The 16,575-nt window shown below is 35.9% G+C and overlaps 1 protein-coding gene across 3 annotated transcripts in view; it reads right to left on the bottom strand.

The window, feature by feature from the left end:
* Window positions 1-16,575, bottom strand: part of LOC123551927 (synaptotagmin-7-like) — a 464,896-nt gene that overhangs the window by 76,323 nt on the left and 371,998 nt on the right. For all 3 annotated transcript variants that reach the window (XM_045341234.2, XM_053541481.1, XM_045341235.2), the window contains one exon: window positions 8,896-9,271. In XM_045341234.2, the coding sequence (XP_045197169.1) occupies window positions 8,896-9,271 (376 nt within the window). The remainder of the gene's footprint in view (window positions 1-8,895; window positions 9,272-16,575) is intronic.

Below are 16,575 nucleotides of genomic sequence, written 5' to 3'. Positions count from 1 at the left end.
CTTACAGTGGTACACATTCATGCCAATTTATTTGAAAATCCATCCATCGATGACAAAGATATGGACAGGACACGCCCATCAATGCACTATCCTTTAATGTCTAAGTGTGACCTTGACCTTTGAGCTCATGCCTGGGTCTTGCGCGCGACACGTCGTCTTACTGTGGTACACATTCATGCCAAGTTATTTGAAAATCCATCCATCGATGACAAAGATATGAACCGGACACGAAAATTGCGGACAGACTGACAGACAGACGGACAGATGGTTAAAAAACTATATGCCTCCCTTCGGGGGCATAAAAACACTCAACCCTATTTCTTACACTTATTACTTGGTGATGCGGGAACACAATTTTCGCGATATTTCTGCCCTGTCATAATTCTAGGATAACACTTCAGAAATGTCTGTTTCAAGTCTTTATTAATCTTACTCACTTTTACCAAAGATGTTCCAAAGCACTGAAAAATAATTTAAAAGATGCTTATAAAAAAACTATGTGTTGCATAATTTAGAAGATAAGTTAAGTACCTTATACTTAACCATACAACTTTTAGTTCTAGACTAATATATCATACACAAACCACATAATCGATACTATTTGCTTCTTTCAGACTGTGGTACTTGTTGAGACAGCAGACAAAACCCCTGTGTGAGGTGAAGTGTTTGATTTCCCTCATCATAAATATCATAACCAGAAGCAATCAGCTTTCAAGACTCTCAGGAGTTTAAGAAATGCAGATGGCTTTTCAACAATAAATGCCCTAAGATAACAACAGGGAAAAATATATAATTTTATAATACCTAGTATGGTATAATTTCATTGAAAAGTAAACGCATTGCTAGAGACAAACAATTAATAGAAATTAATCACCATAAGAAACATAAATGATATACATTGTACCTTGTTCCACATATTGCAGTTCGAAACAAAAAGTTTTGTTTGTTTGTTTGTTTTGGGTTTCACGCCATTTTTCAACAGTATTTCAGTCATGTAACTGCAGCAGTTAAACTAACCAGTGTTCCTGGATTCTGTACCTGTACAAACCTGTTCTCTACAAGTAACTGCCAACTTCCCCACATGATTCAGAGGTGGAGGAACAAAAAGTACTAGCAAGGATTATGTTATACAGTTCAAGGTAATCGGAGTGATCTATAAACAAACTGCTCCATCTAGACAGGTACAATGAGGTAAGTGGGATACACCATAAACAGAAGTACTTATTTTGTATCATATTCAGAATCCAGGGTATTATAAAGTTTTCCGTTTCTATTATTTCTTGAAATAAAGAAGAAAATTTTAATGCTTACATGTGCAAAATACAATTTAACAAGAGCTGTAACTAATGGTGACAAATGCTTCCGCAGCACCTTGACCTTTGACCTGGTGACCTTGACCTTTGACCTGGTGACCCCAAAGTCAATAGGGGTGTGTACTCAATAAGAACTATTAGCATGTGAAGTTTGAAGGTCCTGGAAGCAGTGGTTCGCGAGTAAAGTGCCTTCATGCAAGAAGTTAACATTGGCCCCTGTGACCTTGACCTTTGACATGGTGACCCCAAAGTCATTAGGGGTCGTGTACTCAATAAGTACTATCAGCATGTGAAGTTTGAAGGTCCTGGGTGCAGTGGTTTGCGAGTAAAGTGCCTTCATGCAAAAAGTTTACATAGGCCCCTGTGACCTTGATCTTTGATGTGGTGACCCCAGAGTCAGTAGGGGTCGTGTTCTCAATAAGTACTATCAGCACGTGAAGTTTGAAGGTCCTATATGCAGTGGTTCGTGAGTAAAGTGCCTTCATGTAAAAAGTTAATGTTGTGACTAACGAACTAACGAACGAAAAGGCAGTTGAAAACTAATATGCCTCCCTTTGGCAGCATAAAAATATCTTTTCTGAATATATTTTCAGTCTTCTTTTTCAATATACAGATCATAACTGACCAAAACCTGCTTTAAATTGGAAGGGTGGCACTCTTTCCTATCAATGCATACATCTCAGATATACTGAAACTAAATGAGCCACACCATATGAAAACCAACATAGTGCATTTGCGACTAGCAAGGATCCAGACCAGCCTGTGCATCTGTGCAGTCTGGTCAGGATCCATGCTGTTTTCTAACGGTTTCTCTAATTGCAATAGGCTTTGAAAGCAAATGGCATGGATCCTACAGGCTGCGTGGATGCACAGGCTGGTCTGGATCCATGCTGGTCGCAAACGCACTATGTTGGTTTTCTCATGGTGGTACATACTGGAAGGAAATTCACCACTAAATTTTACAAAAGAAGCAGCAATGAACAAATTTACATGTACCTGATTTATCACCGACACTATTTCGTTAACTACCGTTACTGAAAAAAAACTTGAACAGCATGGTCGCTTTAAATTCAAGGCAAATTCTCATTCTAAAACCTTTATAAAAAATTTTATTGGTTCAGTTTCAGTAACAGAAAATCATGCATACAGTAATCTTTACACTATGTGTTAGTAAATTACTTTCATTCAAAGAATAACCCTTGTTGTTGTCTGTGATTAGGCAGGCAGAAAGAGCAATGACTGTGTGACCTAAATTTTATTCAATTTCCTGGCTTTCAATGATTGGATTTGTAGGCTTTATGACATCCTTTATCACTTCATGTCCCATTGATTCTGATTCCAACTGTTGGAATAATCCCAATCCATTACATGGGCAATTTCTGCTTAGCAACTGCAAAATGTCTAGAATAACTAAACATCATGGTGAATTTAATCTGTTTGACAAAGTGTAATCAATAGTACATGTTACAAATAAACAACAATAATGTTTGTAGTTTTTGTGGTGTATGGAATTTCTGTATTTTGTGGTGCACTGAGTTTCTGTAGCTTTTGTGGTGCACTGAGTGTCTGTATTGTGTGGGGTACTGAATGTCTGTAGATTTTGTGGGTTACTAAGTGTCTGTATTTCTTGTTGGGTACTGAGTGTATGTATTTTTGTGGGGTACTGAGTGTCTGTAGATTTTGTGGGGTACTGAGTGTCTGTAGATTTTGTGGGGTACTGAGTGTCTGTAGATTTTGTGGGGTACTGAGTGTCTGTAGCTTTTGTGGTGCACTGAGTGTCTGTATTTTTGTGGGGTACTGAGTGTCTGTAGATTTTGTGGGGTACTGACTGTCTGTAGTTTTGTGGAGTACTTGTGGGGTACTGAGTGTCTGTAGATTTTGTGGGGTACTGAGTGTCTGTAGATTTTGTGGAGTACTTGTGGGGTACTGAGTGTCTGTAGATTTTGTGGGGTACTGAGTGTCTGTAGATTTTGTGGGGTACTGAGTGTCTGTAGTTTTTGTGGAGTACTTGTGGAGTACTGAGTGTCTGTAGATTTTGTGGGGTACTGAGTGTCTGTAGTTTTTGTGGAGTACTTGTGGGGTACTGAGTGTCTGTAGTTTTTGTGGAGTACTTGTGGGGTATCGAGTGTCTGTAGTTTTTGTGGGGTACTGAGTGTCTGTAATTTTTGTGTAATATTGAATGCCTGTATTTTTGTGATATATGGTGTATACAAACATCTCTGATGTTTCACAGGCATTATGGCAGGCAAAAGGCAGTCCTTGGGTATAACCAATTTTCAACCGTCTGAAAACAAGCTCCATAGCTTCTGTTTATGCATCAAGACTAGAATATTACCTCTAGCAAATTAAAGGCTATAATTTTACATAGCTGGCAAGTCTACAATATTAACTCACATTCAACAGGCAAGCGATTTGGAGCAAGCCACCTTAGTAAGATACCCACCTGGCCATACAGGTTATTTTTTTAAGAATTTGTCTGCCAATGTCACAATATTAAAATTTGATCCTTCTACTGCTTAGGTCCACTGAATGTAATACTCTCATTAGGCACATGCTGTAATATAAGACTGTCCAAGTCGGTCAACATGTGAAAGCCATTGGGCCATTCAGTGTACACAAGAGCATTGACTGCACTCAATATATATGACACCGATACCGACACCTAATCCATTATCCCTCAGGCTAATCAGTATAATACTTGCATCAAAGCCTATCAGATTTTCATTAGATTATGATTGCGTTGCTTTGAACTTGTATCGCAATTCATAAAATTCTGAAATATCGATATACAGCACGGCCACAAGTGCAGGTTGATCAGTAGATTTTCATTGTGATGTTATTTTTTGTTTGTGAATTTCATTCACTTGAAATAAAATCAGATGACTTTTTGATATTACAACTGGTATGCAATTTACTCATGGATGATTCTTTTATGAGCAATTGTTACAAAAACCAATTATTAGAAATATTTTTTGAACTGATAAAGTGATTGCTATGTATAGGCCTTGGTAAAATTTCATTATTCATTTTTTGAGACAAAAGGGCCGTGATAGCCCTATATCACTCACCTGAGTTAAGTCGCTTGCTTGAACAAATTTCTTTGCTAAAGCTTCAAAAACAAAACAAAATAACGAGGTGAGTAGGTCATGGTAAGATTATTGAAGAGAACTACTGAAATCTGTAAAGAATCAAACAGGTGGTCTTAATCTCTTTGCTTTAGCTTCAAAAACAAGAATGTAGGTCAGTAGGTCAGGGTTAAGAACACTAAAAGATGAGTATTGAAATATGTATCAAAAGTTATACATATGGTCCAAATTTCTATGCTGAACCTTGAAAAAACAAGAAAGAAGGTCAGTAGGTCAAGATTAAGACTATTCAAGATGAGTATCGAAATCTGTATCAATAATTTTTATAGGTGTATTGAAATCTGTATCAAACATTATATATAGGTGGTCCAAATGTCTTTGCTGTAGCTTCAAAAACAAGAAAGTAAATCTTGGTAAAGGACTACTGCACAAAGTTTTGCCATATATTAGTCTATATAAGAAACCATGTGACACCCAGTCTATATAAATCATGTGACCTCCTAGGCGGGACCATATTTGACCCTAGAGAGATAATTTGAAAAATCTTGGTAGAGGACCACTAGATGATGCTACACACCAAATATCAAAGCCTTAGGACCTGTGGTTTTGGACAAGAAGAGTTTTAAAGTTTTTCCTTTCGACTGCCATTGCAACCAGAGTTCTGTACGGAATTCAATTCTTTGAACAATCCTTTAAAGAAGACCATCCAAGGAGCATCCCTGTGAAGTTTCATCAAAATTGGCCTGGTTGGTTAAGAGATGTTGTTTAAAGGAAAATGTTCAAATATGTTATATCAGTAATCAGATTCAGGTTTAATATGAATTAAGGCACTGTCTAGCATGGGGATTTATCTTTTATATATCTATTTACGAAGAAATATTCAACACTCAAAAGAAAGTGAAACTCCGCTCCAAACAGTGAAGTTTACATTTAGTGTCATCATACCTCTTACAGCGAATATCATACTTTGCAAAATTTATGGGAAGCCGTGACGGTGACGTCATTCACCGCGTTCTCGCACTGGCTTTATGATTTTTTGTTTGTTTGTTTGCACTCCACGCAGAAACTTGACGGCCTTTACACTTCCTTACTGTTTTAAAAGTGTTTTTCAGTTGCATGTACAGTTTTCATAACGAAAAAAGAATCATGCTGGCACGGTTTACGAATTTCTGTGACTGATTCGGGGTGCTCGAATGTTCTTGCAGACAACAGTCTGCGTTGTGTACATAAACCGGAACCGGAAAACATCGAAAAAATTGCCTCAGTATATGCAGACAACAAAAACGAATAACTATATACGGACGTTACTGTCTCGGGGATTTTCATCACCTATTAATTATATTTAAATTAATACCTTATGTCTTGTATCATTAAACAAAAAAGCAACATAAATGCTGTAATTACACATCACTTGAAGAAGACAGACTTAGAGTAAACAGGCAGATATTCGAGAACTTGCAGTGACATTTACTTTACTGGCTCATTTCAATTAGAATTAATACAGGACCACCTCACAGCATGTTTCTCTAAAACAAGCTAAACAGTGGCTTTGTGACTTTCATTATCTGTATCAATAATGGTTTAAGATATCTGAAACTTATACACAAATGATGCTCATTCTTTATATAAATCCAACAAAATATTTCATAGAAGTATAATACTTTATATCTTCAAACAAAAATTTGATATCATGCAAAAACCTTTGGACAAACACATTTATTCCAATAAAATTTAACTCCAACATTTCTTGTACCTAAGTTATGTGTTTTCTCTAGTTCACTCTTTTGTTTGTCACAGATTGATAAAATGAATAAGGTTACTTTCATAGCAATTATTACCACAATCCTAAAAGCATCAAGTCTTTTCCATTATATGAGCCGCGCCACGAGAAAACCAACATAGTGGCTTTGCGGCCAGCATGGATCCAGACCAGCCTGTGCATCTGCGCAGTCTGGTCAGGATCCATACTGTTCGCTAACGGTTTCTCTAATTGCAATAGGCTTTGAAAGCGAACAGCATGGATCCTTACCAGACTGCAAGGATGTGCAGGCTGGTCTGGATCCATGCTGGTCGCAAAGCCACTATGTTGGTTTTCCAATGGCACAGCTCATTATTATGTTTTATATTTCTTGATAATCAGATCATCATTTTAATAATTATCATAATGGATTATGCAGCTTTTTACAAAACTTCCAGGAAAAACTGGTTATAACATTAATTTGCTCACATTGTAAACTAGCAGAAAAATGGCAACTACTTTTGCAATGAAATGAAATAACTACTGCCTACCACTGATTTAAGTAATGTCTGTTTCAATGTTTGTTTAAACTACAATCTTTTTAAAGGTGTTTCACAATATACCATTCCTTTTGTATCAAACAAAGTTATATATGACAATATATATGAGAAACTGGCTTATTTCAAAGGATTAGACTAGGAGTGGCAAAAACTTATGCAATAAAACCTATAATATGCATTGAAGAGGAATATACAAGATTTCTTTCTGGTAGTGCAAAATTTATGTGTGCATATTTAAACAGAATGTTGGTTGGAAGCGTGACAAAAAAAACTTGAAATACAAAAGCTGTTGAACATCTGACATCTGTATGGCAATATATGTTAGCACCCACAAGTAACAGTATATCAAATACAAAATTTGAAAGCTGCTGTACTGAGGAAATAAGTACCTTTTGGTCCAAGTTTTTACATAATATATATTCTATATGTAATTAGTGGCCCAGTATTATTTGTGAAACATTAAAACCTTGAAAAAAAACACAATAAAGTGGAGAATTCAGACCAAAAAATTCAACAAAGAATCCAATGTTATGTATTGATTAAACCAAACCACTCTGTAAGACATTGATCTCACTGGACTTGTCTGAAGTGACTAAATGTGACACTGCTCACATGTTAACATCAGAAAACAATTTCCTCAACTTGGCCATTAATCTCTGAGTGCCATGAGGGACCATTAAAATTGCCTTAATCTCAATCTGACCAAGACAGATCAGCATAAAAATTGATGCCATAATCCTTCCAGAAACCTACTGGCCTGATAATCTAAACCCCAAGGTAATTATAAAACACATCACATGGTCAGGATATCTATCCTTTGTAATTTCTGAGATCTTATATTTACTACAAGGATAGGATGGATATTTCTTGGGAACTTAAGATACTAATATCCGTAATCAAGTCAAGGAAATCGACAAATCATGCTTCTCTAGCTTTATATTAATACCTTGATAATTAAAGCTATTTTCATCTCTGTATATATTACTGCCTTTCTGTAGCTTCTACTTATTTTTTTTTTACGAAAGGAAATGTTGCAAAAGTCTTTGCCATCAAATGATTAACCTTAACCCTGCTAAATTTCTAAAATGGACTGGTCCTTCATTCAGTTTGGGCATCACCATTTCTTATGCAAAGGGGTATTCACTGAAAATTTACTGATTGAAAAGCAAACAGTGCAGACCATGATCAGCCTACACTGGTCACAAAGGCAAAACCACTTGCCGCCAGCAGGATAAAGGTTAATTTTATATTATTCTTCTTAGATGTAATAAATTGTACACACCATGCAAGTTATATTAGTTTTAACTTTTATATTAACAGTAGTAAGTATAATATTCTTGGAAATAAGCTTTGGAGCTTTCATGGGCCATCCCAGCTACCACATACAAACACACACTTTCATAATAGTCTTTCATACGGTGTTCCATTTGGACCATCAAGATTTTTATTCCTGAAGCCCATACCTCGCAAGCCGATATCACGATGGTGCAAGTCGGAATCACAAAACAAAAAACTACGATGGTGAAAGTCGAAATCACAAAACTACGATAATGAAAACTCAGTATCATTTGACATTTTCACCATCGTGGTTTCGTGTTTTCATCATCGTTTTTATGACTTTCACCATCAAGCTTTCAGCTTTCATCATTGTAGTTTCGACTTTCACCATCCCAGTTTAGACTTTCATCATCGTGGTTTTGACTTTCACCAACATTCATCCTCATTTATCATACAATGACTACATTCATTTTATGTAAGTGTGTAGGAGTTTTCTGTCAGACTGGCAGTGTTTCAAGGTTCCCTTTGGAAGAAAATCTTGGAAAGCTGTGACAGACACTGACATTTTTCCATTAGCAATTGCATGGTCACATGAGAAACTTTGAAAGTTGTTTTGTTTATTTGACAATTTTATAAAATTAAAGACCTCCAGAAGTAATAAAATTATTGACTATCGGCACATAAATTGCATCATCTGTCAATATATTTTCCTTATTTATGGTACCAGACAGATAAAACTTTTGTTCCTAAAACTTTTTGCCATCTTTATCATATAAAGCAGGGAACTGCTCTTATGTGCCATCGTTTAATCAATATTTGCAGACATTTGTTTTTTGCATATAAATTGATGAAAATTTTTGTCTTGGAGATAGACAACAAATAAAATTGTGCACATAAAAAGAGAATCAATCTTGACTTACCTTCAAACAGAAAGCACTCATTCCAACGTGGATTTAAATTTTTCTTTTTCACTTTAGTTAAAAGTTTATGTTTCTTATCGGGTAATAATAAAATTTTAACATAAGGGTCACTTGTTCCGGTAAAATCCTTAGCCGGAAGTTGCTGAGCTTGTAAAATTTTTAATGTTAATGTCAACGATTGGAAATCGTAACTTAGTGCCAACTGTATTTTGCCAAGGTTATAATCTATTCCATCTATAGGAATTGGATCTGCCGACGTCGCACCATCTTCCATTCCTTCCTCCATAAACATTGTGGCGAAGTTGCGAACGCCTTTCCATAAACTATCATTATCACCATTCTCGCTGGTTGCTTTGGAATTTTGGCTTTCAAGCGGCTGAAATTTAATTAAGATATCACATTTAAAGTACTAGAAATATAAAGTAAATGCAACAAATAAGAATTGACTATACTGGCTGAGAACCAGTAAGTCACAGGGACATACCATGCAGTTTCAGGACATGTGTAATGACCAACTTTTAGACATTATTTAAGCAATTGTTTCATCTTTCAGATGTCTGTTTTTTGTGTCGATGAAAAAGAATGTTTCATGAAACTGCTTTTTACATTAAGCTTTATGATGATACATGTAATTACCGACTTTAATTACGCATTGTTCATTCAAACGTTACATCTTTCTGATGTTTTTCTTCCTGCGGATGAAAAAGAATGTTTCACAAAACTGTTTTTACATTAAGTTCCATGATGTTAGATGTAATTACCGACTTTAAGGTAGTTCTGCATGTTTGATAAACTGAACGTGATCGCGTAATGTCATTTATCCTGAGCATGGATTCCGCATATGGAAATGAAAATCCTTTTATGAATTAATGGCAACATGTGTGTAAATTTATTACAATGGCACTGTTACCACTTTTCTAAAGATAAAATGTGATATTAAAACATCCGACACGTTAAATATTTCAATATAGGTCTTAGAAATAGCTTAAAATGTGTTGTTCACTTTAATCATGGGCAAATATCTCAAAAAATAAGCACATGGCCCTTAAATAATACATTTTGTTTCACCACATTATAGGCCATATGTTTATTAACGACTGTGAGAAGTTTCATTAAAGTCTACATTGTAGAAAACTTTGCATTCGCGAAAATGTTATGAAAGGCATTTATATCTAAACAACAATTTTGAACAAAAAAAATATTTTTAGTAAAATTAAAAAGATTTCACTGTCTGAATTATTCTGAACTATTATCAGAGATGATAAAAAATTATTCTGAAATAATCACAATTATTCAGACAATTTTAAGAATACTGAATGATGTATTCAGACAATTTTCTGAACAATGAATTCACGCTTATTCTTGCCTACCTAGGGGGGAAAGTATACATTTATTCGAGTACGCGCCGGGGATAGATATTCCTGTCTTTCCCTAGGGAAAAACCTTGTCTAAAATAACGTGCATTAAGGTGACGTCACATAGTACTGGTACCATTGTGACGTCATAAACTTTATAATATGTCAGGAAATACCAAAAACCTATTTGTCTCCACGATCTATTTTGATAGGCAAGAAAAATTATCTAACATGTCTGTCTGTGTAAGACAGCTGTTTTCCCTACCCTCGAGACAGCATGGATAAAAAACCTTGCTAATGCTCGGTTTTCCATTCCACACTGTCCCTCGGGTAGGGAAAACCCCATCTTACACAGGCAGGCATGTAAGATCCTTATAGTCAGACAACAAATTTCAGTTCAGACAGGTTTTAGCATAAATTATATTAAGACATGTTCAGACAATTCAGAAAATAAATTAAAAGCGAGAACAAATACACTTTTCACTGTTTTACTATACTTTTTAGAGTACCTTCACTGCTACAAAGAGTTGTCTTCCCTGCTACAAAAATAGTATCTAAATTCAATTTTACAAATTCCTGAACTGACTGGATAATCAGCAATGAGAGAAATATTGCTACAATCAATTTCAACATAAGCAAATACTAATACAAAAACAAGTGTTTGTTTAGGGGAAATCAATTTCCGGGATCAGCAGCAGTTCTACACATATATTGTATGTAACTTGTATAGTTAATAAAGACATGAATTGGTTTCAGAACTAATCTTACATTTTATTGACACAATCATCATGTTTTCTGTAATCCTTTTCAAAGTACAAACCATATAAATTCCTCTAGATTATTCAGACATGTTTTGTAGAATATTCTATCTGGGGAGAAAACCGCAAAGTTTAAAATCATTAGACACAGACCACAATATATGATATTTTGATACTAATACAAATATCTAATAAATAGGAAAATTGACAGAAAATGACAAACAAACCAAGAAAGGCTTTAAACTTCCTGTCTGCCAGCCAGATTGAAATCCCTATATACAGTGTGGGAGTTTGTTTAAACTGGTGTTTGTTTAGTGTATACAAAACTTTATTTGAGCTGGATGAGGAATGTTAACAGAGTTGGGGTTAGGGGGGGGGGGGGGGGATGAGAGGGGAGTGATAAAGAGTGCAACTACATTCAAACTATTTCTCAACATTTTTAAATCTTTTTTTAACATCTCCCCCTTACCTCAAAGCCTATGAGTTTGTATGAATCACTCTTGGGGACGGAAAACTGCTGCTGTCACATTAACAGGTCCACAGTCATGACCAACCACAGTCTGGTTTGAAAGACTGCTACCATTGATCTTTAATCGTCAGATTACAACTTTCCTTATGTTAAGGGCTTCCAGGGCTGAACTTTTTTCATTAGTCCCCACTGAATGTTAACTGTTCCATTAGGATTCATTGTCATTCATTCTAAGGAAATATAACCAATCCATCAAGCCATTCATGAGCAGTTGTTTAAAGGTTTTTCTATTTGTAACTGCAGTAGCCCCTTAAAGGGGCCAAGTCCCCTTACTTCAATAAATTGTGGATGATGGAGATGGACAATAGGTGATGGAAGCTGGAACCTTGGTTCAGGGGAGCTAAAAACTGTAAATTGATTTCGTCATAAAGGTGTTATTGGAAAATATTATAATGGGATAGAATCAAATTATTGTCTTTTATCTATAGCAGTAAGAGAAAAGTTGCACCAATTGTTTAGAAAATAAGTAAATATTGATATCAATTCTAGTGTTTGTTCAGGGAAAACCAATCACAAGGATCACTGTGGCAGGCCTCAGTTCTATTCCATGTTTGTGACAAATATATTGCATGTAATTTGTAATGTAAACAAAGACATAAATTGTTTTTAGAACTTCTCTTTCATTTCATTAACACAATCAAGCTTTTCAGGAGAATGCATTCTGCACAACCAAATTTTGTTTTTTCAAAGTACAAATCATATTTATAAATTCCTCTAAAATATTCGAAGACATGTTCCTAAAATATTGAATCAAGGAAAATAAACTGTAAAGAAAAACTCATTACCCACAAACCACAATTTATGATACTTCAATACTAATAGAAATTTCCAAGAAGAAGAAATCATAAAGTAAGATTTGACAGAACTCAGAAATCAAATTGAAACAACTAAGAAAGGCCTTATGCTTGCTGTCTGGTAACTTTTCCATGTTTATATATAAAAGAAGCCAGTTTTGGATCTGACCAGACAGGCTGCGTAAGAATTTTATGTCCCAACAAGAGTGCCAGAATGTCACAATATAAGCCCGTCACAGCAAATTGAATTTTAATTTTGTGGTTGTTTAGTAATTATTGTAATTCTTTTGTTTTTCTAAATCCACATAAAACCTATTTACCAGGTAGAGATACCTTAAAATACACCTAAAATTTGAAAGTAACATCTATGTTGTACCACAGAAAAGTGGTCTTGGTTTTTCCCTACGGTCAATTATAAAAAAGTTACAATATAAGTTAATTATAGTAACAACTAAGGGAAGTTAATCTTTTAAAAAAACAAGAGCTGTCTCCATAGGTTGACACATGCCTCCGATGGCACTTTGAATGAATAGTTATGGCCGATGTTAGAGTTTAGGACCTTTGACCTACGTCGTCTTACTGTGCCACACATTCATGCGTAGTTATTTTAAAATCCATGCATGAATGACAAAGATATGGACCGGACACGCCCATCAATGCACTATCATGAAATACGACCTTTAACGTCTAAGTGTGGCTTTGACCTTTGAGCTACGGACCTGGGTCTTGTGTGTGACATGTCGTCTTACTGTGCCACACATTCATGCCAAGTTATTTGAAAATCCATCCATGGATGACAAAGATATGGACCGGACACGAAAATTGCGGACAGACCGACAGACGGTTCAAAAACTATATGCCTCCCTTCGGGGGCATAAAAAAAAAAATCCCCCAAAAAATTGTAAGTCCACACAAAAATCCTTACCAGGTAGAGATAGGTCAAAATACACCTCAAAATTGGATGTAACATGCATGTTGTACTACAGAAAAGTGGTCTCGATTTTTCCCTACGACTAGTAATGAAAAAGTTACAATATAAGCTATTTATAGTAACAACAAAGGGAAGTAATTCTAAAGAAGGGACCTGCGCATGACACTTCGTCTCATGATGGTGTACAATTGTGCCAAGTTACATCAAAATCCCTCCACGCATGAAGAAGAAATGCCTCGGACAAAGTCATTCTTGTGTGTGACCTTGACCTTAGACCTAGGGACCTGGTTCTTGCGCACGACACTCCGTCTTGTGGTGGTGAACATTTGTGCCAAGTTACATCAAAATCCCTCCATGCATGAAGAAGAAATGCTCCGGACAAAGTTTTCATTCTTGTATTCTTTGACCTCTAAGTGTGACCTTGACCTTAGACCTAGGGACCTGGTTCTTGCGCAAGACACTCCGTCTCATGATGGTGAACAACTGTGCCAAGTTTCATCAAAATCCCTCCATGCATGAAAAAGATATGCTCCGGACAAAGTCATTCTTGAATTTGACCTTTGACCTCTAAGTGTGACCTTGACCTTAGTCCTAGGGACCTGGTTCTTGCTCATGACACTCTGTCTCATGATGGTGAACAACTGTGCCAAGTTTCATCAAAATCCCTCCATGCATGAAGAAGATATGCTCCGGACAAAGTCTGTGGACGCTGCATGCCCGCCCGCCTGGGGTGTTCCCATTATACGCCCCGGTTTTCAAACGGGCGTATAAAAAGAGACAATTAAAGAATCAACAAGGGTGCCATAGTCAAACAAGAGCACCACCTTGCGGGTGCTGACGCTCATCTGATTTTTTTTGTATAATAGAAAAATTGTCCTACCCATGATTTGCTAAGTCCAAAAAGGGCCATAATTCTTGCAAAAAGCAGGAAAGAGTTATGTTTCTTGATGTACAGAGTCAGCTTATGATGGTGAACAACTGTTGCAAGTTTCAAAGCAATAGCTTGAATAGTTTAGGAGAAAAGCTGACCTAAACATAAAACTTAACCAATAAATCTGATACTTTCTAAGTCCAAAAGGGGCCATAATTCTTGAAAAAGCAGGACAGAGTTATGTTTCTTGCGGTACAGGGCCAGCTTATGATGGTGAACAAGTGTTGCAAGTTTCAAAGCAATAGCTATGATAGTTTAGGAGAAAAGTTTACCTAAACATAAAACTTAACCAAGAAATCTGATATTTTCTAAGTCCAAAAGGGCCATAATTCTTGCAAAAAGCAGGATGGAGTTATGCTTCTTGCTGTACAGGGTCAGCTATTGATGGTGAACAAGTGTTCCAAGTTTCAAAGCCTTACCTTTGATAGTTTAGGAGAAAAGCTAACCTAAACATAAAACTTAACCAGGCAATGCCGACGTAGACGCCGACGCCAATCAAGTGATGACAATAACTCATCATTTTTTAAAATAAAATCAGATGAGCTAAAAATACGCCCATCAGAGCTTGTTAAGTTGTAATTCTTGTATCAATCACTTTTGGGGAAGTGATGCTATCCCAGTACAGAGATCTGTAGATACGCAGTCATGTAACTCATGAGTTTGTACTTTAAAAAGCATTAAATATTCCCAGACAATCAAAGGGGTCTGGCACCTGGGTGGATTGTGTTCAAAATGTGGGTAAATTGGGTTTAATGACTTGTTTTTGGTCCTATCTAAGAGCTAAAATAATCAAAATTCCTATACTACTATAACTACTCCGATAGTCTGCCCGTTCTCTGAAAATACCACTTAGAGGCCTGTACATGTTCTTCTTCCCAGGAAAGACGGCTTTGCGTGTATTAGTGCTATACACCCGGCACGTTAAAGAACCAGACTGTCTATTCGCAAATAGCTATGCTAAGTTAGCCGGACAAGTCTGTATCTAAAAACGATTTCTCTCTATCTGTTCTGGCGGCTTTATCTCACTCTGTCCCTCTGGTCAAATCGCCCTGTGTCTGTACTAGTAGAGGATGAATTTTGTGCCTTGTGTGGCTATGTTTGCTATAAGTTAAGCAACTTTGAACGTGTTTATCATGAAAAGGGTGCTACATGAATCTGGTATAATATAATAATAATGATAATACTTCTTTTGTGGGGCTAAAAACAGTTTTTTATAACACATGAAAACCATCTGAGTTAACTTAAAATTCTGGTCTTTTTAATAACAGTTCAATTCAGTAAGTGAGAACAAAAAAATTTAATAGATCTATAAAGTTCTTTATGATTAGTACCATATTTTCCTGAAGTTCTGTTGATATCAGTAAACACTCTGTTCATACTGTAGTGCCGATTTATGGTCATGAAGCCCAAATTTAGGTAAAAGTTGCACTAAATAATGGTTAATGATAATTAAATCTGCACTGCATGCATGATGGTAAAGAATATCAGAGCTTCTTTATAGAAATGAAAGGAAAACCTGCGTGCATAAAGTGATAAAGGAAAACACTACCACAATGTAAGGTCGTCTGACTGGGAAAAGCCCCTGTAAAAAATGTTCTAGAACTAGTATTAAAGAACTTCTGAAGAACTTAAAGAACTGTTCTTGAACCAGCAAAACAGTTCTTAGACTGTGGTTCTAGAACAATGATGGTTCTTGAACATTGATTCAAAAACTGCAAAAGTTAAAGAACTTAGAGAACTTTACCAGAGTTCTTGAACAGTTACTGCAGGTCTAGAACCAAAATTGTTCTTGAACACAGGTTCATTAAAAGTACTAAAATTCAAAACCTTTTTCTAGTTCAGTACCAGTTCTTGAACCCAGTTGTGAGTTTTTGAACTGTTCATTCATTACACAAAAAAACTTAAGTTTATTACCTTTTACAACAATGAATAAGTTCTTGAACATCAAATTCATAATGTCACATGATCAGTTTCCATTATTTTGTTGCATGCTGGGAAATATTTTGCACATGTGATTCAGCAATTTTTGAGAAGTTTGTGCAGCAAATAAGAAGGAAATATTTATCACACTACGTATTAGTTATTGGTCAAATATCAAATTTTATGGAATTTATTGCAAGCGTAGCGTAGCGGAGCGCAGCAATAAGTTCTATAAAATTTGATATGACCAATAACTGATTTACAGTTTGCCTGTGCAAAAAGTCACGTACGCCGGCATGGCGTACGCTTAGAAGTGATAAACGTCCGCCCATAAGAATTTTGATTGACAGGTCTAGAGAGGAAAAAGTTGTCCTGAAACGTCAATCAAATACCAATAGCCAGGGTTCATTTACAGTGGTATTACATGTATATGCACATGTCGAAAGTAACTAAAATATGGCA

The sequence above is a fragment of the Mercenaria mercenaria genome, chromosome 4 (assembly GCF_021730395.1).
Source record: "Mercenaria mercenaria strain notata chromosome 4, MADL_Memer_1, whole genome shotgun sequence".
Taxonomy (NCBI): Eukaryota; Metazoa; Mollusca; class Bivalvia; order Venerida; family Veneridae; genus Mercenaria; species Mercenaria mercenaria.
This window is presented reverse-complemented; position numbering and strand designations above follow the sequence as displayed.